At 39.7% G+C, this 27,352-nt stretch overlaps 1 protein-coding gene across 12 annotated transcripts in view; it reads left to right on the top strand.

Moving 5' to 3' along the window:
• Positions 1 to 27,352, top strand: part of Wdr62 (WD repeat domain 62) — a 697,795-nt gene that overhangs the window by 541,882 nt on the left and 128,561 nt on the right. For 9 of the 12 annotated variants that reach the window (XM_070087131.1, XM_070087133.1, XM_070087132.1 and 6 more), the window contains 2 exons: positions 10,064 to 10,176; positions 10,399 to 10,488. In XM_070087131.1, the coding sequence (XP_069943232.1) occupies positions 10,064 to 10,176; positions 10,399 to 10,488 (203 nt within the window). The remainder of the gene's footprint in view (positions 1 to 10,063; positions 10,177 to 10,398; positions 10,489 to 27,352) is intronic. The other 3 variants (XM_070087128.1, XM_070087125.1, XM_070087135.1) reach the window with 1 other exon arrangement.

Genomic DNA, 27,352 nt, shown 5'->3' with positions numbered 1-27,352 from the left:
GTTAGGAGTGAGTGGAGGCAAATGGTTTTTTGGACTTGACTAGCTGTTGGAGTGTGAACAAGGTAACATTTTTGTGAAGGGATTCAGGAACCTGGTTAGCCAGACTTGAGTCATGGAGGTGGGTAGTACATTGCCTGCACTTTGGAGGAGGGATGGGGACATTTGCAGTTTGGAGGAGCATCTGAACTTTAGTGCTGAAACACCTCTGGCAAGACAGTGATGGCATGAATGATGGTGAAAGTTTTAGTGTTTGGGTCATCCTACTTCAGTAATACATGACCGAGGTTGTATATTTCATTATGCTGGTTAATATTATTTTTATTTATAAAGCAAGATTTTACATTCAGCCACTATATCATGGATATAGGATACACAGCACTGTACATTCTGTAAGGCACATCTAGGTGATGGGGTGACCATGCCCACTAAATTTTAACTCTTCATTAGCATGTAAAAGTGTTAGTTGTCTCTTTTAATTTATACTTTTTAATTTGACTTATGAATTTATAAAACAGTTCTTCCAAGGAATACAAGGCGTGTTCCCCTAATTACTTACCATTGGGATCTTTATAACAAATGCATTCCAAATAACATTCATATACTGTATTCAGAAACAACATTAACCCTTAAACGGTCCAAACAGATCGACATTCAAATTCGTAGTGCTACAAAAGTAGATCTACTTTTTTTTACATATTTTCAAATATAGCAAAAAAAAAAAAAATGTAGATAAAAGTTTTTTTTTACACGTTTTCAAATGTAAAACAAAAAAGAAGAGCTACATTTTTTTTACATACTTTCAGATGTTGAAAAAACGTATATATACGTTTGGACCATTTAAGGGTGAGAGAGTGCAAAAGGAGAGCAGATGATAGAGTGGGAGAGGCACTGTCAAGAAATTGTAATGAAAATAAGAAAAAAATTTGGAGTGAGTTAAACAAGTTAAGAAAGCCTAGGGAAAGTATGGATTTGTCAGTTAAAAACAGAGTAGGGGAGTTAGTAGATGGGGAGATGGAGGTATCAGGTAGATGGCGAGAATATTTTGAGGAACTTTTAAATGTTAAGGAAGAAAGAGAGGCAGTAATTTCATGCACTGGTCAGGGAGGTATACCATCTTTTAGGAGTGAAGAAGAGCAGAATGTAAGTGTGGGGGAGGTACATGAGGCATTATGTAGAATGAAAGGGGGTAAAGCAGCTGGAACTGATGGGATCATGACAGAAATGTTAAAAGCAGGGGGGATATAGTGTTGGAGTGGTTGGTACTTTTGTTTAATAAATGTATGAAAGAGGGGAAGGTACCTAGGGATTGGCAGAGAGCATGTATAGTCCCTTTATATAAAGGGAAGGGGGACAAAAGAGACTTTAAAAATTATAGAGGAATAAGTTTACTGAGTATACCAGGAAAAGTGTACGGTAGGGTTATAATTGAAAGAATTAGAGGTAAGACAGAATGTAGGATTGCGGATGAGCAAGGAGATTTCAGAGTGGGTAGGGGATGTGTAGATCAAGTGTTTACATTGAAGCATATAGCATATATGTGAACAGTATTTAGGTAAAGGTAGAGAAGTTTTTATTGCATTTATGGATTTAGAAAAGGCATATGATAGAGTGGATAGAGGAGCAATGTGGCACATGTTGCAAGTATATGGAATAGGTGGTAAGTTATTAAATGCTGTAAAGAGTTTTTATGAGGATAGGCTCAGGTTAGTGTGTGTAGAAGAGAGGGAGACTACTTACCGGTAAAAGTAGGTCTTAGACAGGGATGTGTAATGTCACCATGGTTGTTTAATATATTTATAGATGGGGTTGTAAAGGAAGTAAATGCTAGGGTGTTCGGGAGAGGGGTGGGATTAAATTTTGGGGAATCGAATTCAAAATGGGAATTGACAGTTACTTTTTGCTGATGATACTGTGCTTATGGGAGATTCTAAAGAAAAATTGCAAAGGTTAGTGGATGAGTTTGGGAATGTGTGTAAAGGTAGAAAGTTGAAAGTGAACATAGAAAAGAGTAAGGTGATGAGGGTATCAAATGATTTAGATAAAGAAAAATTGGATATCAAATTGGGGAGGAGGAGTATGGAAGAAGTGAATGTTTTCAGATACTTGGGAGTTGACGTGTTGGCGGATGGATTTATGAAGGATGAGGTTAATCATTGAATTGATGATGGAAAAAAGGTGAGTGGTGCATTGAGGTATATGTGGAGTCAAAAAACGTTATCTATGGAGGCACAGAAGAGAATGTATGAAAGTATAGTAGTACCAACACTCTTATGTGGGTGTGAAGCTTGGGTGGTAAATGCAGCAGCGAGGAGATGGTTGGAGGCAGTGGAGATGTCCTGTCTAAGGGCAATGTGTGGTGTAAATATTATGTAGAAAATTCGGAGTGTGGAAATTAGGAAAAGGTGTGGAGTTAATAAAAGTATTAGTCAGAGGGCAGAAGAGGGGTTGTTGAGGTGGTTTGGTCATTTAGAGAGAATGGATCAAAGTAGAATGACATGGAAAGCATATAAATCTATAGGGGAAGGAAGGCGGGGTAGGGGTTGTCCTCGAAAGGGTTGGAGAGAGGGGGTAAAGGAGGTTTTGTGGGCAAAGGGCTTGGACTTCCAGCAAGCGTGCATGAGCGTGTTAGATAGGAGTGAATGGAGAGGAATGGTACTTGGGGCCTGACGATCTGTTGGAGTGTGAGCAGGGTAATATTTAGTGAAGGGATTCAGGGAAACCGGTTATTTTCATATAGTCGGACTTGAGTCCTGAAAATGGGAAGTACAATGCCTGCACTTTAAAGGAGGGGTTTGGGATATTGGCAGTTTGGAGGGATATGTTGTGTATCTTTATGCGTATATGCTTCTAAACTGTTATATTCTGAGCACCTCTGCAAAAACAGTGATAATGTGTGAGTGTGGTGAAAGTGTTGAATGATGAAAGTATTTTCTTTTTGGGGATTTTCTTTCTTTTTTGGGTCACCCTGCCTCGGTGGGAGACAGCCGACTTGTTGAAAGAAAGAAAGAAAAGATTTATGTCATTACCCACAAATGGTTGAAGCTTTTAATTTTATGAACGAGTTTTACTATGTTCCTTCTTCTTTCAGTTTATTATTCTAGTTTTTGTTCTTCTAATGCACTTGCCAGTAAAGTTGATAGGAAAACAGTTTAGTTGCATTAGAGCTTTATTTATTGCTTTCCTCACTGACAAATTCTGGACCACTTAGTTTGGCAAGACAGTAGTTGAATGATGGTGAATGTGTTTCCTTCTTTGAGTCACCCTGCTTGGGCAAGCATTAGCTGTTATGATAAAGGAAAAAAAAAAAATCTTGATGTTTAAGATGGTGGTTTCAGAAAACAATGGATAGAATCAGTCTTCTGTGTAGTTTTTTCTGTAACCCTTGAATTTTAAGCAGCTCAGCTTGATTTTGTACTGGTTTTCCTGTCAGTTCCCTCTCCCACTGAATGTCTTGAAGGAAGTTCCTCATACCTGAGTAGGTCCCCCTTTTGTAGTTTGGTTTTTCCCACCCTATTACTGCTACTTTCTCCACTTGGAGCTCAAGTATGTAGTTGAAGCGCAGAACCACATGATTACTAGCTCCCAGGAGCCTTTCATACATGATATCCTCGATGTCCGAACTACTCAAGGTGAATACAAGGTCCAGCCTTGCTGGTTCATCCTCTCCTCTCTCTCTGGTAGTGTCTCTAACATGTTGATGCATGAGGTTTTCCAGTACCACATCCATCATCTTGGCTCTCCATGTTTCGGGACCCCCATGGGGCTCCAGGTTTTCCCAGTCAATCTCCTTGTGATTAAAATCACCCATAACTAGTAACTTTGCTCCCCCCATGTGTGCTCTCCTGGCCACCTCGGCTAGTGTGTCGACCATTGCTCTGTTGCTCTCATCGTATTCTTCTCTTGTCCTCCTGCAGTTCTGTGGTGGGTTGTACATTACTGCAATTATCACCTAATGTCCCTCAGACTGGATTGTTCCTACTAAGTAGTCCCTTTCACCCATGCCATCCATTCCTTCCATTTTCTCAAAACCCCACTGGTTTTTAACCCTTTGACTGTCGCGGCCATATATATACATCTTACGAGGTACCGTGTTTGACGTATATATACTCATAAATTCTAGCAGCTTCAAATCAAGAAGGAGAAAGCTGGTAGGCCCACATGTGAGAGAATGGGTCTGTGTGGTCAGTGTGCACCACATAAAAAAAATCCTGGGGCACGCAGTGCATGAGAAAAAAAAAAAAACTGGCCGTTTTTTTTTTTAATTAAAATGCCTACTTTGTGGTCTATTTTCGTATAGTATTTATGGTTGTATTCTCGTTTTCTTGGTCTCATTTGATAGACTGGAAAACATATTACAGAAAAATAGATGATTTTGATTGATTTTACTATAAAAAGAACCTGGAAATGGAGCTCAAAGTAGGGGAAATGTTTTATTTTTGCCGATGTTCAAAAGTAAACAAATGACATCATTGTCCAATAAATGTCCAACTAGCCATTCTAATATACAGTCATGAATGGGTTGATGTTATTTATACAATTATTACAGTATTGGAGTAGCCTGCATAATAGTAAATCTTCTATTTTTTTGTTTGAATAAAAATTCAAAATAGAAAGCAAGAGTAATATCACAGGGGCCTGGAGACATGACTGATGAACAAAGAAAATGTTATTTTAGAACCAGGAATGTCTGCGTTGTTCATTCTGGACCTTATTTTGAAATTGTCATATTTTTTAATTTTCGTGAGATTGGCCAAATTGCAAATTTCTGACCACATTATTAGGTAGTTGAAATTGGTAAATGGGCAGTTTTTTGTACTCAATTGATAGAAAAAATGGAGTTCTAAAGAAATAGCTATGAGTTTGGTCGACTGAAACAATGGAATTAGCCGAAAATAGGGCTCAAAGTGGGTGAAATCGCCGATTTGTAAATATCGCCAAGGTCGCTAACTTTGCGAGAGCGTAATTCCATCAGTTTTCCATCAAATTTCGTTTTTTTTTTGTGTCATTACAATCGGGAGAATACTCTATCATTTCATAAGATTTTTTTTTTTTTTTTTTTTTTTTTTTTTTTTTTTTTTGGAGACACCAGGAGACACCTCAGGATTGGGGGTTGTGACAGTCAAGGGGTTAATGAGCAGTGCAACTCCTCCTTTCCCTCTCCTCCCTCTGTCTTTCCTGAGGATTTGATATCCAGATGGAAAGATTGAATCTGTTATTATTCTGGTGAGTTTTGTTTCTGTGAGTGCTATTATGTCTGGGGATGTCTCCTTGATTCTTTCGCGCCACTCCTCATACTTATTTGTTATTCCATCTGCATTTGTATACCACACCTTCAACTTCTTTTCTAAGACTGTGGTCTGGGAGGTGTATTGGGGTTGGGGAAGTGGGAGACCTGATAAGGAACTATGGGTGGTTGCTGTGGGGGTAGAGTTTGTAATGCAATGGGTGGGGCCATTGGATGTGGCATGGGTGTTTTGGTTTAGAGTATTTGGTTGCACTGGGGTTGACCTGGTTGGGAGGCTTCTATAGGAAGTTGTGAGGGAGGCTGTATTTGATCTTCCTGTGTCTGGGATCTCCTGTCTGTCTTCTCCATCCCCTCTCTTTCCTCCTTTCACCTTTGTACCATCTCTCTCAGTTTCTGCCTTTCTTCTTGTGTTCTGTCATGGTCGAGATACACCTTCCTGTATGCCGGCATGTCCCTTAATCGTGCTTTCTCCTGCAGGATCCTGTTCCGAGTCGATTCTGCCTTGAAGGTCACTTTCACTGGCCGGGTTCTTTTTTTTACAAACCCCCCTATTCTCCGAAAATTTTCCAGCTGGGTCATGTCGTCTTCTCCTATTGCTTTCATGATGCTTTCAATTGCTTTTTTTTCCCCTTGTTTTCTTGCTTCATATGTTTCCCCTTCAACTTCCTGGAGCCCATACACAAAGACTGACCTCTCCCTTTCATTCTCCCACTGCATATCCCTTTGTATCCCCTCATTCAATTTGATTTCCTCCATTGCAGCTTTCCTTTCTTCAGTTTCACTAGCTGATGTACTTGGGCTCAGTGGCCTGTCATTTTCCCTTCTCAACTTTCCTTGGGCTCTGCTGTGGTCTGTTAGGGCCTCCACATATAGCTTAACTCTTTCGTTTACTACAGTCTCCACTGATAGAGCTTCTACATGCAGTTTTGCTCCTTCTTTCCCTACAGTCCCCTTATTTGTGACTGAGGTAGCAGTCTCTGTTGTCAATCCCAAAATGTTCTTTAGTTCTTTAGGCTGTTTCAGATTTTTCAGTTCCTCTTCTAAACTCTGTATCCTGGCCTCTGCTGCTTTGACTTGCTCCTCCCACTTTCTGCTTTCCATATCTATCCTCTCTTCCATTCTCATGCTAAGTTCTTCTAGTTTCTTTTCCCATTCATGTTCCCTTTTTATGAGCTCTGCTGCCCAATCTTCCTTTGCAGCTTCCTCCTCCTGTCCCCTGGTTTTTCTTGTTGCTCTCTGGCAACCCATTTTTGTTTTATCCTGATTGCCTCAGAGTGGGAAACCTATGTAATTCTGTGTGTTAGGTTAGTAGTGTGTGTGTCAGAGTGTGGGGGGGGAGGTAGAGGAGGAACTGTGGCTATGTGGGAGAGGAGTGGGGAGGGAGAGGGGGAAGGAGGGAGAGGTGGGGAGGGGGAGGGATCAGGGGAAGGAGTGAGATGTCGGTGGGAAGGGGGGGAGTGTATTTGTGAGTCTGGACGTTGTGTGTGTGTGTGTTGTGTGTGTGTAGTGTGACCTAAGTGTAAGTAGAAGTAGCAGGACTTAACTGAAATCTTGCATGTTTATGAGACTTTCTTTTCCTTCAACACACCGGCCGTCTCCCACCGAGGCAGGGTGACCCAAAAAAGAAAGAAAATCCCCAAAAAGAAAATACTTTCATCATCATTCAACACTTTCACCTCATTCACACATAATCACTGTTTTTGCAGAGGTGCCCAGAATACAACAGTTTAGAAATATATACGTATAAAAATACACAATATACAGGAGAAGGGGTTACTAGCCCCTTGCTCCCGGCATTTTAGTCGCCTCTTAAGGACGCGCATGGCTTACGGAGGAAGAATTCTGTTCCACTTCCCCATGGAGATAAGAGAAAATAAACAAGAACAAGAGCTAGAAAGAAAATAGCAGAAAACCCAGAGGGGTGTGTGTATGCTTGTACATGTATGTGTAGTGTGACCTAAGTGTAAGTAGAAGTAGCAAGACGTACCTGGAATTTTGCGTGTTTACGAGACAGAAAAAAGGATACCAACAATCCTACCATGATGTAAAACAAACACAGGCTTCCTTTTTACACTCACTTGGTAGGATGGTAGTACCTCTCCGAATGGTTGCTGTCTACCAACCTATTACCTTTTCTAGTTTTTTTTTTTTTTTAACAAGTTGGCTGTCTCCCTCCGAGGCAAGGTGGCCCAAAAAGAAAGAAAATCCCCAAAAAGAAAATACTTTCATCATCATTCAACACTTTCACCTCACTCATACATAATCACTATTTTTGCAGAGGTGCCCAGAGCACAACAGTTTAGAAACATATGTATGAAGATACACAACATATCCCTCCAAACTGCCAATATCCCAAACCCCTCCTTTAAAGTGCAGGCATTGTACTTCCCATTTCCATTATCTAGTTATATAATAGTAATTTTTATGAGCAGAATTAGAAGGTCGATATCAGTAAGCTAAAGGATGCTTTCTCTGAGTGTAAATATCAATACTGTCAGTCTGCATGAGTAAGTTGATTTAGAATTTTAAGAAAAATATTTTATAAGATCTGATTTCTCATATGCAAGCCAGAAATACTCCTTTAGAATTTTCATCAGCCAGTGAAAACAATATATGCAGTGTACACTTCGATACATTATAGGAAAATTTTTTTAGTGCTTACAAAGTTCTGAGTTACACTGAGTAACATACTCAGTTTTATCTTTCAAGAGGTTCAGTGAATTGAGCACATGGACTCTGGAGGACATTGAGTTGGTATCAAAATTTGTTTCCTTAGACTATTCTTTAACCCTTACAGTGTGTATTCATTCTGACTAACGACTTAATTTTAACAGAGGGGCTGTTGAGGTGGTTGGGTCATTTAGAGAGAATGGAACAAAGTAGAATGACTTAGAGCGTATAAATTTGTAGGGAAAGGAAGATGGGGTAGGGGTCATCCCCGAAAAGGTTGGAGGGAGGGGGTAAAGGAGGTTTTGTGGGCAAGGGGCTTGGACTTCCAGTAAGTGTGCATGAACATGTTAGGAGTGAATGGAGACGAATGGTTTTTGGGATCTGACGAGCTGTTGGAGCATGAAAAGGGTAATATTTTGTGAAGGTATTCAGGGAAACTGGTTAGCCAGACTTGAGTCCTGGAAATGGGAAGTACAATGCCTGCACTTTAAAGGAGGGGTTTGGGATGGAAATTCATCTACCATCCGACTTACGGCCTGCTCAACATACGACCATTCGAATTACGACCGTGTTTTCTATGCCAAATTTCTGGGAAATAAACAACTCTTTGTGTTGTACACAGTGTTTATCCTAAACCTTACAGTATAAAATAAAGTACTAACAGCAGAAAAAGTAAAGTCAAAAATGAAATACCAAAATAAAACAATGAAATAAAGTCATTACAAAAATGTGATGTTGATATTCAGTAGTAAGGTTCGACTTGCATCCATTTTGACTTACGACTGGTTTGTCAGAACCGAACTCGGTCGTAAGTCAGATGGTACCTGTAAATGGTATATGTTGACATTCTCCTCATAACTCCCAGACGCTTCAACGTTCAAGCTCTCCAAGACAAGCTCAACCAGGTCGAGCCCTCAGTCCAGTTCACACTTAAAGAAGAAGCCGACAACACTCCTCCTTTCCTTGATGTTCTTCTCTGCGAAGCTGACCATGAACTTCTACTCTCACCACGGCACTAAACATGGTGTAATTATAGGCTTTTTCCTGCTCACATTCAAAATCTGCAGCAATGAGTTCCTTGAGGAAGAATGCACTATAATTGAACACGTATTTTCCAAACTTCACTATCCTCGTCACTTCATCAGAGACTGCAGACGACGGGCATTAAACATCTTCAACACATCCAGGGAAGATACCGCCGAGAAGAGATACATAGTCCTCCCCACCAACTCCATTGCCAAACACGTTTCCAACATCTTTTCCAATACCTCGTTCCAGGTATCTACCTCCACGACCATCAAGGGCATTACCAGTAATAGACAGGACAAGCTTCCATCCTCTGCAGGGGTATACATAATCCCTTGTAATGACTGAAGCAAATTATACGTTGGCGAAACATCAAGAGACCTCCAAACATGTATTTCAGAACACCAGTATGCAAGCAGGTCTGACGATCCAAGGAATGCCTGTGTACAACATTGCAATTCACACAACCATTTAATCAACTACAGACACTCAAGACTTATCGCCAGAGAAGACAGGACTCAATACCGAAGAATCCTGGAATCATCACTTATCTCTATCCAACAACTTCAGCCAGAACAATGACTTCTATAACATAGCTGAACCACTTGCCAAGAAACTTCATCGCTATCCCACACAAGAACATAGGAATGGAGGTACACTGCAAAAGGTCTGCTCACATACTTATCCAATCTCCCTTCCAAGCTACCGAAGATTTTAGACTCTATAACCCCACTTGGTAGATCATCACATGCAGCATTCTCCACCTGACCTCAGCATTCTGAACCTGACTATAAATACTCGCGTACCTTCCACCCCAGGTAGATCTGTTTGTGACTTGAAAAAGCCCACTGTGTGGGCGAAACGTTGTCAATAAAGGATCACATTATACTGCATGTGTGTTTATATTTCCAGGGGTTTGGGATATTGGCAGTTTGGAGGGACATCTAGACTGTCGTATCTAAGCGCCTCTGCAAAGACATTGATTATGTATGAGTGATGGTGAAAATGTTGAATGATGAAAGTTTTCTCTTTCTTTTTGGGTCACCCTGCCTCGGTGGGAGATGGCCGAAGTGTTTTAAAAAAATGAATGTTATAATCAGCTGCCATTTCAATAATTTTCAGAGAAACGTGCAGCAGACTCAGAGTCTAGTAAAGACAGTTCCTTAGAGGAGAGTGTCGGTGTTCACAAGCAGTACAGTGCTGCACGCAGAGACAATATCATATTAACTAAACAGGTGAGTGCAGAAATGTAACTTACATTTTCTATAGACAAATGTATACTTTATGGACATTAGATTTTATTTTTTTATATCAAAATTAACAAATTTAAAGTTGAGAATTGAAGATAAAGTAAAATTTACTTCAATTTTTTCATTGAGAAAGAACCTGCAATACTGTTTTTTGAAATCTGTTAATGATTATATTGAAGAATTTTGACTTTAGGCTTTCATTGGCAGGGAAAAAACTACAAGTACTTTCTTTTAGAGAAAGAGAGAGATGGTATGGAAAGAGTGAGAACAAAATACAAGGCACAGGTTGTAGGAAAGGTTAGTGTTTAGTGAGCATAAAAGATAATTGAACAAAAATTTTGATTAAGCACTCTACAGTAATGGTAAGAAATAAGCATCAGAAATAATCATAGAAAGCTTTCGTGTCTATTGCTAAAGAAGGAATTAATTTAATTCATGTAATTAAGATATTGGAGACATGCAGTGAATGCATGTAAGAGAACATTACATAGTATCTATATGTAGAGCAGGTTAGTGATTTACCAAAGCAAAAGTACAGGATTACATTTTATGTGTGTGCTTTGAACATAATTTATGGAGATTAAAAGTAAGGATTTAATGCTAAAAGAAAGTTTGAAATGACATTAAATTCTGTCTAGCAAGCTTGACTCTCCTGGCTGTTTGTAAGTACAGTATCTCAGTCTTTACTCCCTTCAAGAGGGGTGCATTGGTGCTGGAGAGAACTCTTAATTGAAGGAATTAGCACTACCATCCCTGTCCTTGGATCAAACTTGATTACCTCACATTTCTCAGACACTATGACACCCATAGGTTTAGCACTTCCCTGTGAATATTATAATAATAATAAAAGTAATCAGTCTTTACTGGACTATTTGAATTATATGCATCTGCTTATAGCTAGGAAGAATGCTGTGTGAGCATATGAAATATTTGGAGCACAATTTCAGGGATCGTTGCTTCTATGGCCTGGTCCTAGACCAGGCTGCCTGGTTGAGAAGGCCTGATTAATCAGACTGTTGGAGCTAGCAGCACCCAGTCTGATGTAGGCACCATAGTCCAGTTGATCAGGAATTAACTTTAGGAACTTAACAAGTTTCCTTCTGAAGGCAGCAAGGAGTGTTGCTAATTCCATTTATGAAGGGAAGGTGTTGAAAACTCTTGAACCTTTTACACTAAGTGAGTTATCTCTTGGTGTACCCATTGCACCCCTGCTTTTCGTTAGGGTATTTTGCACCATCTTCTAAGTCTCTTGCTCCCGTAGAAAGTAATTTTGGTGAGCAAGTTTGAGACTAGTCCTTCCAGAATTTTTCATGTGTGAAGTATGATGTGTATTTCTCTTGCATTCCATGTAGTACAATTCTAGGGTAGTTGTCAAAAGATTACAAAGACACCGACTAGTACTGGGCCCCAACATTGTTTGGTAACGAGATTATGGTAGTAATAAATTGCTTACAAGAGTAATAGATTCAACCACAAAATTGTTGAGTGGAAAGATTGATTACAGTAATATAAGTCTTCAATATTTGTAATATGAAGAGTAATTATACACTCTATAAGGGCTGGAAAGAGGGATGTTGGGTGTCTTGACTGGTCTCAGGTCCATTGGTTGACTGGGTTGGAGGGACCAGAATAGGTTAAACACTGAGGGTTTAATGGTCATACACCTGGAGCGTCAGTTAATGTATTTTTTCAGAGACTAGCTTTTCTGCTTCTGATGTCATCATATTGCTTCAGTAAATGGAAATTAGCACACACTACACAATGGGGTCGTATCACTAACAGATGCATCTTTGAAGATGCATCTTTTAGTGATATGACCCCATTGTTGGTATTCATAGGATCTCTAGTGAGGCGGCATATGATGTGCAGTGTTATTGTTAGTATTTAGTACAAAGCTGGTGTGAATACAGTAGGGCCCCACTTATATGGCAGGTTAGGTTCCAGACTACCGCCATAAAGCGGAAATCACTGTAAAGCGATTTTCCCTTTTTTTCCACTTATAAATGCATATAAATCCCAGATAATGAGTTTACACTAACATATATTAACAGGTTAACTGTCCAAATGTAGATTTACATTCGCTTGTCCAGCGCTCCGATATATTTTTTTTTTTTAATTAAAAGGGGCTATTTTCTGTGTGTAATAAGACCAAAAAAAAAAAAAAATTTAGGACCAGTACTTACTGAGATATAAGATTGCGAAGTTGGTGATGGATGCTCACCTGACAACAACATGGAGTCCTGCCGCTTGCAGAAGTGTTGCCGATGTACCTTTCTTCCTGTTTTTATAATATTTTATATACAATGGACCCCCGCATAACGATTACCTCCGAATGCGACCAATTATGTAAGTGTATTTATGTAAGTGCATTTGTACGTGTATGTTTGGGGGTCTGAAATGGACTAATCTACTTCACAATATTTCTTATGGGAAAAAATTCAGTCAGTACTGGCACCTGAACATACTTCTGGAGTGAAAAAATATCGTTAACCGGGGGTCCACTGTAATTTTTATGTTCTGATAATTACAATTTATAGTAGTTCTTGTTATTTCATAGCCAATCTTTGTTCTGATACTAATATTAGGTACTGAAATTGTACTCAAATTGTCACAAACACACTGACAGGTCAACATTTACACCTGCCTAGGTCATTTACTATTGTCCAGGAATATATACAAAGTATTTATAGGTCCCAGCAATGTTTTAGATGTGCTGGAGTATATATAAAACTCTTAGAAGCATGGTGTTAAGATAAGTGTTACTAAACTGCTGACAGGGTAGGCAGTGGAGTGACACGATGACCGTGCACTGCTGCATTGAACCCTGGCTTTATTTGTTTTCATTGTTATACATAAACATGTCTGTCTGTGTAGCTATGTCTGTTTATTTGTCTTTCTGTCTGCCTGTGTCTGTCTGTCTTTCTGCCTTCCTTTGTGTGTCTTTCTGTCTGCCTGTGTGTGTCTGTCTTTCTGTCTGCCTGTGTGCCTGTCTTTCTGTCTGCCTGTGTGTGTGTGTGTGTCTTTATGTCTGCCTGTGTGTTTGTGTCTTTCTGCCTTCCTTTGTGTGTTTGCCTTTCTGTCTGCCTCTGTGTGTCTGTCTTTCTGTCTGACTTTGTCTACCTGTGTATCTCTGTCATTCTGTCTGCTTGTCTCTCCTGTCTCAGAGAATTGCTCATGATCCATCTGTTATTATACATAATCACGACTGATTCCTGAACAAGCGAAAATGCGTATTACTTGCCAGTTGCTTGTCATACTTATTATGCATTATGTCTACAAGCACAGTATAGCACTTTGTCTGGAATTTTTGGGTTATCCTAGGTAATTTACGCTATGTATAATTGTATTTACATATGCATACCTGTGAGATAGAGACAGATACAGACAGAGATAGAGACAGCCAATCAGCCAGCCAGCCTGCCGAACATGTATTACACATTCCACAATTTTCGTTTTACTTGGATGACACTACCAGTGGTACCAAAATTGAAGGGAGTTGCACATGGATTATTATCGAGGTTTTTTTTATATTTTTGCAACCACTTGTGGCCACATCCTCCTCAAAGCCACTAAACTCGGGGTCAACATCACTTTCCTCTTAACCCTTTGACTGTCACAGGCCCCTTTCTGAAACTGTCATTCTATGTCACAAAATATTCGAAAAAAAAAATTATTTTTTCTTACCAAAATGTTAGGATTATTTTACTGAGTGTTTTAAGCCTAAAAAATTTTTTTGCCATCAGTACTTACCGAGATATAGAGGCGCAACGTTGGCAGAAAATGAACGGCATATGGCAACAGCAGTGAATGCCGCCCACCCGGTATTCTTTTATTTACTCCAATTCAAAGGTTTCTTGTATTTTCCAATATTTTTCTTTTTTAACCCTTTGACTGTCGCAGGCCCCTTTCTGAAACTGTCATTCTATGTCGCAAAATATTCAAAAAAAAAAAAAAAAAATTTCTTATGAAAATGTTAGGAATATTTTTCTGAGTGTTTTAAGCCTAAAAAATTTTTTTGCCATCAGTACTTACCGAGATATAGAGCCGCAAAGTTTGCAGAAAGTGAGGTGCGTACGGCAACAGCGACGACTGCTGCCCACCCGGTATTCTTTTATTTACTCTAATTCAAAAGTTTCTTGCATTTTTCAATATTTTTCTTTTCCAAGTAACTTATGTGGCCTGTGAGACCACAGTAAGGTGCATTGTTCAAATATTCACTCATTGTTTACAACACAATAACTGATCAAACTTTATCACTATTAGTTTGTGTATACACTTTGTTTACGCAAACAAACAACACAAAACAATGTTTATTACTATTGTTCCATAATATATATACATATGTACAGTCACTGAACACATTCTTAGAACTGCTGCAGCTTCTGGAACTCTTTGAAACATGGGTATATGCAGAGTGGCACTTGACACTCCTCACACATAAAACGAGTGTCTGCATGTTTGCGGGTGTTTTGTGGTATGTGTACATACATAACACCTCTTCTGAGCATTTTTCTTGGCAGTAGTAGGAGGCAGTTGTATGGGGTAATGATCACCAGGCCTGAAACGAGATGGCATGTGTTGGTAATTTCGTGGGCGCTGGTCTATTGCAGGTGTTGCTCCTTGGTACTTGACGATTATTTGTCTGATTACTGACAAACAAAATTCACCATATTTTGATGTTTTGTTGGTCTTCAACTTGTATATGTTATAAGCATTTAGCATGGAGATATCAACAAGATGGAAAAAAAGTTTTATATACCACTTATAACTCTTGCGTACACAATCTGCAAACCCAATCTGCATGTCACATTTGTCCACTAAGCGCATATTGAGGTTGTAGTCCATGACAGCTGCAGGCTTTAGAATGGGTTCATTGGTCTCTCTGTTGTGCCTGCCACTGTGTGCCATTTTGTTTGGGTGAACTGATGTCAACAATGTGACATCACGTTTGTCATGCCACCGAAATGCCATGATGTCATTGGCAGCAAAGGCTTGCACCTCACCTCTGCGAGTGCCAGCGTTGAACCTTGGCATATGTTTACGATTACCACGCACTGTGCCACACGCGTTTGTCAAGTTCACTCGCAAGAAATCACTGAGTAAGGGGCTTGTGTACCAGTTATCAGTAAATAACATATGCTCCTTACCAAGATATGGTTCCATCATTGTTCTAACCACATCACCAGAGATACCCAATAACTTCATGGTATCTCTCAAAGTATTACTGCCAGTGTACACAATGATATCCAAAACTAGACCACTTCTGCAATCACACAGTATAAATAACTTTATACCAAAGCGTTTCCTCTTGCTTGGTATATATTGCTTGAATGAGAGTCTTCCTTTGAATAAAATCAAGGACTCGTCAATAACAAGCTTCCTGAAGGGATAAAAATACATGCAGCACTTTTGTTTCATGTACATAAACACATTTCTGATCTTATATAACCTGTTAGTTCTGTCAGGCCTGGTTTTGTCTAAAAAGTGTAACATACATAACAGTATCAAGAAACGATTGACACCTATAATGTCACTAAAACCTGGAGCTGAAATCAGGCGTTCTGTTGCCCAGTATGTGGTGACAGTGTGCTTATACACGTGTGGCATAAGCATTATTGTGGCAAAAAACAGGTACATCTCTGCCACAGTTGTCTCCTTCCACTGTTGTAGCTGTGATTTTGGTGAGAGAATTGTATTTGCCATGGTGTATTCATAGTATGTGTTGGTTTCCCTGACAATGATGTCCATCAGGGTTTCATCGAAGAATAACTCAAAGCATTCCAGTTCACTAGCATTGTTCCCAAGTGGACATGATGGCTTTATTCCACTTTGTGTTTCATCAAAGCCATAGGGACTGGGAACAAACTCGTCACTGTCCTGCCCATCCCAGATGCGGTCTGCTGGTGGGTTCTGGATATTGTACTGTGGTTGTGGTTGTGCAGGTTGTGGGAGTGTGGGGTCGGGTGAGGCTGGTTGTTGTTGTGCAGAGTAAGCAGCGTGGGTAGTAGCGTGGCCCGCTGCTGGTGCCACATGGGTCGTGCCACCATCACTATCACCACCACTGCCTGCTCCCTCACTCACATCATTCATACCCATCGTAACAATATCGTCATCTTCACTATCAGGTCGTGGTGTAGGGCCACGGGATGTGCTCCCAGAGTTTCTCCTTCCCCTTGGAACAGCATATGAAACACTACCAGACCGCATGCTACGTCGTACATACTGCCGCTTCACTGGGGAATATTCACCCCCCACTGTCACAACTAGAACTGCTTTCAATGACCTTGAAATCACTATCACTATCACATTCATTGCTAACATCTGGGTGTTGTACACGACCAAATAGTTTCCTCTTTCGTCCTGGTACAGGTGAACATGAACGTGAACAAGCCGGCCCAGCACCAGAGGTGGAAGTGGGTCATCTGGGTTTTCATCACTAATTACGTTATCCTGGGCACTTTTTTCGGTCACACTCACTTCAAAACCCTGGAATTCACTGTCACTGACATTTTCATCGCTGTTAGAGCTATCACTTGGGAACAAAAGACCTCCAATCCGCCGAGGAGTGAGGAACTTCTTACCGAGAGGCATGGTGAAAATGGACTACCAAGATGGCGTTCCCACAATGCACTGCTGGGTCCCAGATTTTTTTCACAGGGTGCACACCGACCACTGAGACCCATTCTCTCTCATGTAGGCCTACCAGGCCTTTCCTGCTTGATTTGAAGCCACTAGAATTTGTGTGTATAAATACGTCGGAAACAGTGGCGCGTAAGACGTATTTATACGGCGTAAACAGTCAAAGGGTTAAGTAACTTATGTGGCCTGTGAGACCACAGTAAGGTGCATTGTTCAAATATACGCTCATTGTTTACAACACAATAACTGAACAAACATTATCACTATTAGATTGTGTATAAAACTTATTTACACAAACAATACAAAATATTGTTTATTACTAATGTTCCATAATATATATACATATGTACAGTCACTGAACACTTTCCCAGAACTGCTGCAGCTTGTGGAACTCTTTGAAACATGGGTGTACGCAAAGTGGTACTTGACACTCCTCCCACATAAAACGAGTGCATGTTTGTGGGCGTTTTGTGGTATGTCCACATACAAAACACCTCTTCTGAGCACTTTTCTTAAAAGCAGTAGGAGGCAGTTGTATGGGGTAGTGATCACCAGGCCTCAAACGAGATGGCATGTGTTGGTAATTTCGTGGGCGCTAGTCTATTGCAGGTGTTACTCCTTGGTACTTGACGATTATTTGTCTGATGACTGACAAACAAAATTCACCATATTTTGGTTTGTTGTTAGTCCTCAACTTGTATATGCTATAAGCATTTAGCATGGAAATATCAAGATGACGGGTAAAATGTTTTATATACCACTTATAATTCTTGCGTACTCAATCAGCAAACGCAATCTGCATGTCACATTTGTCCACTAAGTGCATATTGAGGTTGTAGCCCATGGCAGCTGCAGGTTTTAGAATGGGTTCATTGATCTCTCTGTTGTGCCTGCCAGTGTGTGCCATTTCAATTCGGTGAACTGATGTCAAGATTGTGACATCACGTTTGTCATGCCACCAAAATGCCATGATGTCGTTGGCAGCAAAGGCCTGCACCTCACCTCTGTGAGTGCCAGCGTCGAACCTTGGCATATGCTTGCGATTGCCATGCACTGTGCCACACACGTCTGTCAGGTTCACTCGCAAGAAATCAATGAATATGGGGCTTGTGTACCAGTTACCAGTATTTAATATATGCTCCTTACCAAGATATGGTTCCATCATTGTTCGAACCACATCACCAGCGATACCCAATAACTTCCTGGTATCTCTCAATGTGTTACTGCCAGTGTACATAATGATATCCAAAACGAGACCACTTTTGCAATCACACAGTACAGATAACTTTATACCAAAGCGTTTCCTCTTGCTTGGAATGAACTGCCTGAATGAGAGTCTTCCTTTGAATAAAATCAAAGACTCATCAATAACAAGCTTCCTGAAGGGATAAAAATACATGCAACACTTTTGTTTCAGGTACATAAACACATTTCTGATCTTATGTAACCTGTTGCTTCTGTCAGGCCTTGTTTTGTCTGAAAAGTGTAATACACGTAACAGTATCAAAAAATTATTTACTCCTATAATGTCACTAAAACCTGGGGTTGAAATCAGGCATTCTGTTGACCAGTATGTGGTGACAGTGTGCTTATACACATGTGGCATAAGCATTATTGTGGCAAAGAACAGGTACATCTCTGCCACAGTTGTGTCCTTCCACTGGTGTAGCCGTGATCTTGATGAAAGAATTGCATTTGCCATGGTGTACTTATAGTATGTGTTGGTTTCCCTGACAATAATGTCCATCAGGGGTTCATCAAAGAATAACTGAAAGCATTCTTGTTCAGTGGCATTGTTCCCAAGTGTACACGATGGCTGTATTCCACTTTGTGTTTCACCAGAGTCATGGGGATTGGGAATAAAATTGTCACCTTGCAGCCAATTCCAGATGCGGTCTGCTGGTCGGTTCTGGATATTGAAACGTGGTTGTGGTTGTTGTGGGAGTGTGGGGTTGGGTGAGGCTGGTTGTAGTTGTGCAGAGTCAGCAGCGTTGGTAGAAGCGTGTCCTGCTGCTGGTGCCATATGACTCATGCCGCCTCCAACATCACCACCACCATCACCTTCTTCCCCACTCACATTACACATCCCCATTGTAACAATATCGTCATCTTCACTGTCAGGTCGTGGTGTAGGGCCATGGGGTGTACTCCCAGATTTACTCCTTTGCCTTGGAAGGGCATAAGGCACACTACCAGAACGCATGCTGCGTCGAACATACTGCCGTTTCACTGGCGAATATTTTCCCTCAATGTCGCTACTCGAGCTGCTGTCAGTAACTTTGAAATCACTATCATTATCACTTTCACTGCTCAGATATGAGTCCTGTAAATGGGGAAATAGTTTCCTTTTTCGTCCTGGTACAGGTGAATGTGAATGAGATGTGCCAGCACCAAAGGTGGACGGTTGCGGGTCATTGGGTTTTTCATCACTAATTACGTAATCCTGGGCACTGCTTTCGGTCACACCCTCTCCAAATTCATGAAATTCACTTTCACTGGCACTTCCATGACTGTTAGAACTATCACTTGGGAGCAGTAAACCTCCAATACGCCAAGGAGTGAGGTACTTCTTAACGCGAGGCATGGTGAAAATGGACTACTAAGATGGTGTTCCCACAATGCACCACTGAGTCCCAGATTTTTTTCACAGAGTGCACACCCACCACTGAGACCCATTCTCTCTCATGTAGGCCTACTAGCTTTCTCCCGCTTGATTTGATGCCGCTAGAATTTACGTGTATAAATACGTCCGAAACAGTGGCGCGTAAGACGTATATATATGACCGAAACAGTCAAAGGGTTAAAAGGGGAGTGTTAAAATGACATGACATCGCTCAAATACCACACCCACATGTAATATACAACATTAACCCTTTGAGGGGTCCAGACCCCCAATCTGAAAATTCCCCACAGGGTCCAAGAATTTAAAACAAAAAAATTAATATTTTTTCTTATGAAATGGTAGAGAATCTTTTTCTGAAGGTAATAAAACAAAAAGTGCGAAATTTGATCAAAAATTGACGAAATTACACTCATGAGAATTTTGCTGTGTCAGTGATATTTACGAATCAGCGATTTTGCCCACTTTGAATCCTATTTTCAGCCAATTACACTGTTCCATTAGACCAATTTCTTATCTATTTTGCTAGTATGTGTTCCATTTTATGTGTTATGCATAAGAAATTGCCCAATCAACTATTTTAACTATCCAATAAAGTGATCGGAAATTGGTGATTTGGCCAATTTCGCACGAAGTTCAAAACAGGATCCAGAATTAAGAATGCAGGCATTCCTAGCACTAAAATAACATTTCCTCTGTTTATTAGTTATGTTTCCAGGCTTTATGCATGAATTCCATTTTGATTTTTTATTCACATAAATAATTTTTATTCATACCAAAAAAATAAAAGATTTACTGTTATGCAATATTGTAATAATTGTATAAATAATATCAGTGCATTTGTGAATGCACATTAGACTCACTAGCTGATGTGTATTGGATGTGTGATGTGATTTGTTTACTCTTGAACATCTGCAAAAATCGAACTTTTCTGATACTTTGAGCTCAATTTCAAGATATTTTCTCTAGATGAATGGTTCAGAGAACTGACAGTTTGATAAATTAGACACGTGCAACATTTGAGTATCTTTAACCCTTTCAGGGTTGGTGCCGTACTAGTACGTGTAAATTCTAGCGGCCTCAAATTAAGCAGGAAACAGCTGGTATGCCTAGGTGTGAGAGAATGGATCTCCATGGTCAGTGTGCGGGGTACAAAAAAAAAATCGGGGACCCAGTGGTGCATTGTGGGAAAGCCATTTCATTACATATTGTTCACCATGTCTAGCTCTAAGAAACTCCTCACAGCTCGGCTAATTGGGGCGCTTTTGTTCCCAAGTGACAGTTCGGACACAGATGGAAGTGTCAGTGAAGATGAATTTCATGGTTTTGAGGAGTTTGTGACTGAAAGCAATGCCCAGAAACTTGAAGGAAGGAAGAAGGAAGGTAGGAAGAAAGGGAGGAAGGAAGGAAGAGATGAGAGGAAGGAAGGAAGAGATGAGAGGAAGGAAGGAAGAGATGAGAGGAAGGAAGGAAGAGACGAGAGGCAGGAAGGAAGGTATTAAGGAGACCATCATCCTAGGATAACCCCAAAAATTCAGACAGTAACTTATTTCCATGTGGGTTGGTGGGGTGGGGAGGAAGTTGACAGGCAGTGAGGGTGGTGAGTGATGGTGTTATTTGTCATTGTGACACTAATTATGCTGGTGACTCAGCATATTTACAAGTCTACCCCCACACAACAACTACAAACTTTACAGAAGCTGTAGCTGTTCTGGGAAGTGTCCAGTGACTTTATATGTGTATACAGGTCTCCCTCAACATTCGCGAGGGTTAGGGGATCAAGAGCCTCGCAAATGTTGAAAAATTGCGAATGTTTGGTGCCCCAATATATTGTAGGGAAATCTAGAACAATACTGCTTACTTAACCTATTAAACCATGAACAATCATAAAACACATGAAAACATCGTAAAATACTATGTATTGTATTTACATACATGCTCCTTCCACTCATATATTTGTCCAATCTCTTTTTAAAGCTACCCAAGGTCCAGTCGAAGCTAAAATCTTGGGGAGTTTCAAATTTAGGTTGGATAAGAGGGACAAAAAAAAGGGGGATAAGAAAAGCTAAACGGGACTATGAAATTAAAGTTACTAGGGATTCGAAAACTAACCCGAAATTTTTTTTCCAGGTTTATAGAACAAAAGTTAGAGATAAGATAGGTCCCTTTAAAAATAACTCTGGGCATCCTACTGACAAGGAGAATGAAATGTGCTCTATTCTTAATAATTATTTTCTCTCAGTTTTCACTCAGGAGGACACTAACAATATCCCAGTAATAAACTTTTATAGTGGGCATGAAGATGACAAATTATGCAATATCATAGTCACTAGCAAAATGGTTATCAAACAGATAGACCGACTGAAGCAAAATAAATCCCCAGGTCCTGATGAACTTTTTTCAAGGGTTCTTAAAGAGTGTAAAATGGAACTTTGTGAACCATTGACTAATATTTTTAATATTTCTCTTCAAACAGGTGTAGTGTATGATATGTGGAGGATGACTAATGTAATTCCTATTTTTAAAGCAGGGGACAAGTCGTTACCGTCAAATTACCTCCCAGTAAGCCTGACCTCAATTGTAGGCAAATTACTAGAGTCAATTATAGCTGATAATATAAGAAGCCATCTGGATAAGCATAGCTTGATTAATGATACTCATCATGGATTCACGAGGGGCCGTTCCTGCCTAACTAATTTATTAACCTTCTTCAGTAAAGCTTTTGAGGCCGTTGATCATGGTAAAGAATTCATAAGAACATAAGAAAGGAGGAACACTGCAGCAGGCCTGTTGGCCCATACTTGGCAGGTCCTTTACAATCCATCCCACTAACAAAACATTTGCCCAACCCAATTTTCAATGCCACCCAAGAAATAAGCTCTGATAACTCTATCCACTCTCATATTAAGTCCCACTCAAATCCAACCCCTCTCACTCATATATATATATATATATATATATATATATATATCTATATATATATATATATATATATATATATATATATATATATATATATATATATATATATATATATATTTATATATATTTATATATATATATATAATATTTTTTTTTTTTTTTTCAACAAGTCGGCCATCTCCCACCGAGGCAGGGTGACCCAAAAAAGAAAGAAAATCCCCAAAAAGAAAATACTTTCATCATCATTCAACACTTTCACCACACTCGCACATTATCACTGTTTTTGCAGAGGTGCTCAGAATACAACAGTCTAGAAGCATACACATATAAAGATACACAACATATCCCTCCAAACTGCCAATATCCCAAACCCCTCCTTTAAAGTGCAGGCATTGTACTTCCCATTTCCAGGACTCAAGTCCGACTATATGAAAATAACCGGTTTCCCTGAATCCCTTCACTAAATATTACCCTGTTCACACTCCAACTGATCGTCAGGTCCCAAGTACCATTCGTCTCCATTCACTCCTATCTAACACGCTCACGCACGCTTGCTGGAAATCCAAGCCCCTTGCCCACAAAACCTCCTTTACCCCCTCTCTCCAACCCTTTCGAGGGCGACCCCTACCCCGCCTTCCTTCCCCTATAGATTTATATGCTTTCCATGTCATTCTACTTTGATCCATTCTCTCTAAATGACCAAACCACCTCAACAACCCCTCTTCTGCCCTCTGACTAATACTTTTATTAACTCCACACCTTCTCCTAATTTCCACACTCCGAATTTTCTGCATAATATTTACACCACACATTGCCCTTAAACAGGACATCTCCACTGCCTCCAACCGTCTCCTCGCTGCTGCATTTACCACCCAAGCTTCACACCCATATAAGAGTGTTGGTACTACTATACTTTCATACATTCCCTTCTTTGCCTCCATAGATAACGTTTTTTGACTCCACATATACCTCAATGCACCACTCACCTTTTTTCCCTCATCAATTCTATGATTAACCTCATCCTTCATAAATCCATCCGCCGACACGTCAACTCCCAAATATCTGAAAACATTCACTTCTTCCATACTCCTCCTCCCCAATTTGATATCCAATTTTTCTTTATCTAAATCATTTGACACCCTCATCACCTTACTCTTTTCTATGTTCACTTTCAACTTTCTACCTTTACACACATTCCCAAACTCATCCACTAACCTTTGCAATTTTTCTTTAGAATCTCCCATAAGCACAGTATCATCAGCAAAAAGTAACTGTGTCAATTCCCATTTTGAATTTGATTCCCCAAAATTTAATCCCACCTCTCTCCCGAACACCCTAGCATTTACTTCCTTTACAACCCCATCTATAAATATATTAAACAACCATGGTGACATTACACATCCCTGTCTAAGACCTACTTTTACCGGTAAGTAGTCTCCCTCTCTTCTACACACCCTAACCTGAGCCTCACTATCCTCATAAAAACTCTTTCAGCATTTAATAACTTACCACCTATTCCATATACTTGCAACATCTGCCACATTGCTCCTCTATCCACTCTATCATATGCCTTTTCTAAATCCATAAATACAATAAAAACTTCCCTATCTTTATCTAAATACTGTTCACATATATGCTTCAATGTAAACACCTGATCTACACATCCCCTACCCACTCTGAAACCTCCTTGCTCATCCGCAATCCTACATTCTGTCTTACCTCTAATTCTTTCAATTATAACCCTACCGTACACTTTTCCTGGTATACTCAGTAAGCTTATTCCTCTATAATTTTTACAGTCTCTTTTGTCCCCTTTCCCTTTATATAAAGGGAGTATACATGCTCTCCGCCAATCCCTAGGTACCCTCCCCTCTTTCATACATTTATTAAACAAAAGTACCAACCACTCCAACACTAAATCCCCCCCTGCTTTTAACATTTCTGTCATGATCCCATCAGTTCCAGCTGCTTTACCCCCTTTCATTTTACATAATGCCTCACGTACCTCCCCCACACTTACATTCTGCTCTTCTTCACTCCTAAAAGATGGTATACCTCCCTGACCAGTGCATGAAATTACTGCCTCTGTTTCTTCCTTAACATCTCCCCATCTACTAACTCCTCTACTCTGTTTTTAACTGACAAATCCATATTTTCCCTAGGCTTTCTTAACTTGTTTAACTCACTCCAAAATTTTTTCTTATTTTCATTAAAATTTCTTGACAGTGCCTCTCCCACTCTGTCATCTGCTCTCCTTTTGCACTCTCTCACCACTCTCTTTACCTTTCTTTTACTCTCCATATACTCTGCTCTTCTTATAACACTTCTGCTTTGTAAAAACCTCTCATAAGCTACCTTTTTCTCTTTTATCACACCCTTTACTTCATCATTCCACCAATCACTCCTCTTTCCTCCTGCCCCCACCCTCCTATAACCACAAACTTCTGCCCCACATTCTAATACTGCATTTTTAAAACTATTCCAACCCTCTTCAACCCCCCCACTACTCATCTTTGCACTAGCCCACCTTTCTGCCAATAGTCGCTTATATCTCACCCGAACTTCCTCCTCCCTTAGTTTATACACTTTCACCTCCCTCTTACTTGTTGTTGCCACCTTCCTCTTTTCCCATCTACCTCTTACTCTAACTGTAGCTACAACTAAATAATGATCCAATATATCAGTTGCCCCTCTATAAACATGTACATCCTGGAGCCTACCCATCAACCTTTTATCCACCAATACATAATCTAATAAACTACTTTCATTACATGCTACATCATACCTTGTATATTTATTTATCCTCTTTTTCATAAAATATGTATTACTTATTACCAAATTTCTTTCTACACATAGCTCAATTAAAGGCTCCCCATTTACATTTACCCCTGGCACCCCAAATTTACCTACTACTCCCTCCATAACATTTTTACCCACTTTAGCATTGAAATCCCCAACCACCATTACTCTCACACTTGATTCAAAACTCCCCACGCATTCACTCAACATTTCCCAAAATCTCTCTCTCTCCTCTACACTTCTCTCTTCTCCAGGTGCATACACGCTTATTATAACCCACTTTTCACATCCAATCTTTATTTTACTCCACATAATCCTTGAATTAATACATTTATAGTCCCTCTTTTCCTGCCATGTACATTTTATCGCTCTGGGATGCTTAAATATCATAGAATAGTATGTGTGGGCGGGTTGGCCTGGTATGGTAGCCTGGCTGACTACCATACATACCATACTTGATATTTTACAATAAATACTACTCATCTCACCCTATATTTTAAGGTAAGTAATGAGTGAACTGTATATACATTTTATCGCTCTGGGATGCTTAAATATCATAGAATAGTATGTGTGGGTGGGGTGGCCTGGTATGGTAGCCTGGCTGACACCATACATACCACACTTGATTTCTTACAATAAATACTACTTGTCTCACCCTAGATTAAGACTATAAATATTTTAAGTAATGAGTGCACTGTGTGTGTATTGTACTTTTTTATTTTTTTTGATGCCTGGTTCTATTGCTAACATAATATGTTAGTGTAAACTTGTTATCTAGTGTTTGTATGCATTTGTAAGTGGAAAAAAAGGGTGTTCCACTTTACGGTGGTTTCCGTTTTACGGCGGTAGCCTGGAACCTAACCCGCCGTATAAGTGGGGCCCTCCTGTATATATATATATATATATATATATATTTATATATATATATATATATATATATGCATGCATGCATGCTTGTACATGTATGTGCAGTGTGACCTAAGTGTAAGAAGAAGTAGCAAGACATACCTGAAATCTTGCATGTCTATGAGACAGAAAAAAAAGACACCAGGAATCCTACCATCATGTAAAACAATTACAGGTTTCCGTTTTACACTCACTTGGCAGGACGGTAGTACCTCCCTGGGTGGTTGCTCTGTACCAACCTACTACCTAATTATTTAGCAGTTATAAGCACTAAAAATGCTGGAATAATACAAAATGTACCAAATCTATGCATGGGAACGACCACACTGGCTTGTAAACGTTGGCACACTAACTGAAGGCAGGGCAGCTAAGGCGTGCTCATGCCAGAGAGACGTGTGGACGCATTCGGGATGAATGATGTAAGTCGAGTTTTTCTTCGTACGTTGGGGGAATTTTTTTACGCTGAAACGCTTTGTAAGTCAGTTCTATCGTAAGATGAGGCCTTCGTAAGTCGGAGCTTCACTGTACTATTATTACTACTACCATTATTACTACTACTATTACTACTTCTACTATTACTATTACTACTATTACTACTACTACTATTACTACTACTACTATTACTACTCCTACTATTACTACTCCTACTATTAATCTACTTCTATTACTACTACTACTATTAATCTACTTCTATTACTACTACTACTACTATTACTACTACTATTACTACTACTACTACTATTACTACTACTACTACTATTACTACTACTACTACTATTGTTACTATTACTACTATTGTTACTATTACTACTACTATTACTACTACTACAGTTACTACTAATATTACTACTGCTATTACTGTTATTACTGCTATCACTATTACAGGTACAACATCAATTTTCCAGAAACTTATGTTCCAAAGCTTTTCCAGATTACTGATTTTTCCGGGCTACGGGTGGTCACCTTGGTCATCATAAACATTTGACTTACCGAGACCATAATCTTCACAGATCTTATGCACTGAAGCACCACGGTCCAATTTTCTCAACAGTTCAACTTTCTCTTGAATTGTTTGACCCCACCAGTCTCCCTCTCATCTCCCTTAGAAGCCATAGCTGGGGTTAATTTAATCAAAATAAGCCACCCAGTAGACTAGTCTGGCAGCTGCGGAAATTTCAAGTTCCCACTCGTAAATTTTTATGGATTATAAGAGGTTCCTGACCATCAGTATCCAGAAAGTCGGCATTGTTCCTGTTTTACTACTATTACTACTAC

This window comes from Cherax quadricarinatus, chromosome 21, assembly GCF_038502225.1.
Source record: "Cherax quadricarinatus isolate ZL_2023a chromosome 21, ASM3850222v1, whole genome shotgun sequence".
In the NCBI taxonomy this organism is placed as follows: Eukaryota; Metazoa; Arthropoda; class Malacostraca; order Decapoda; family Parastacidae; genus Cherax; species Cherax quadricarinatus.
The sequence above is the reverse complement of the archived record's forward strand: the minus strand, read 5'-3'. Positions and strand labels throughout refer to the sequence as shown.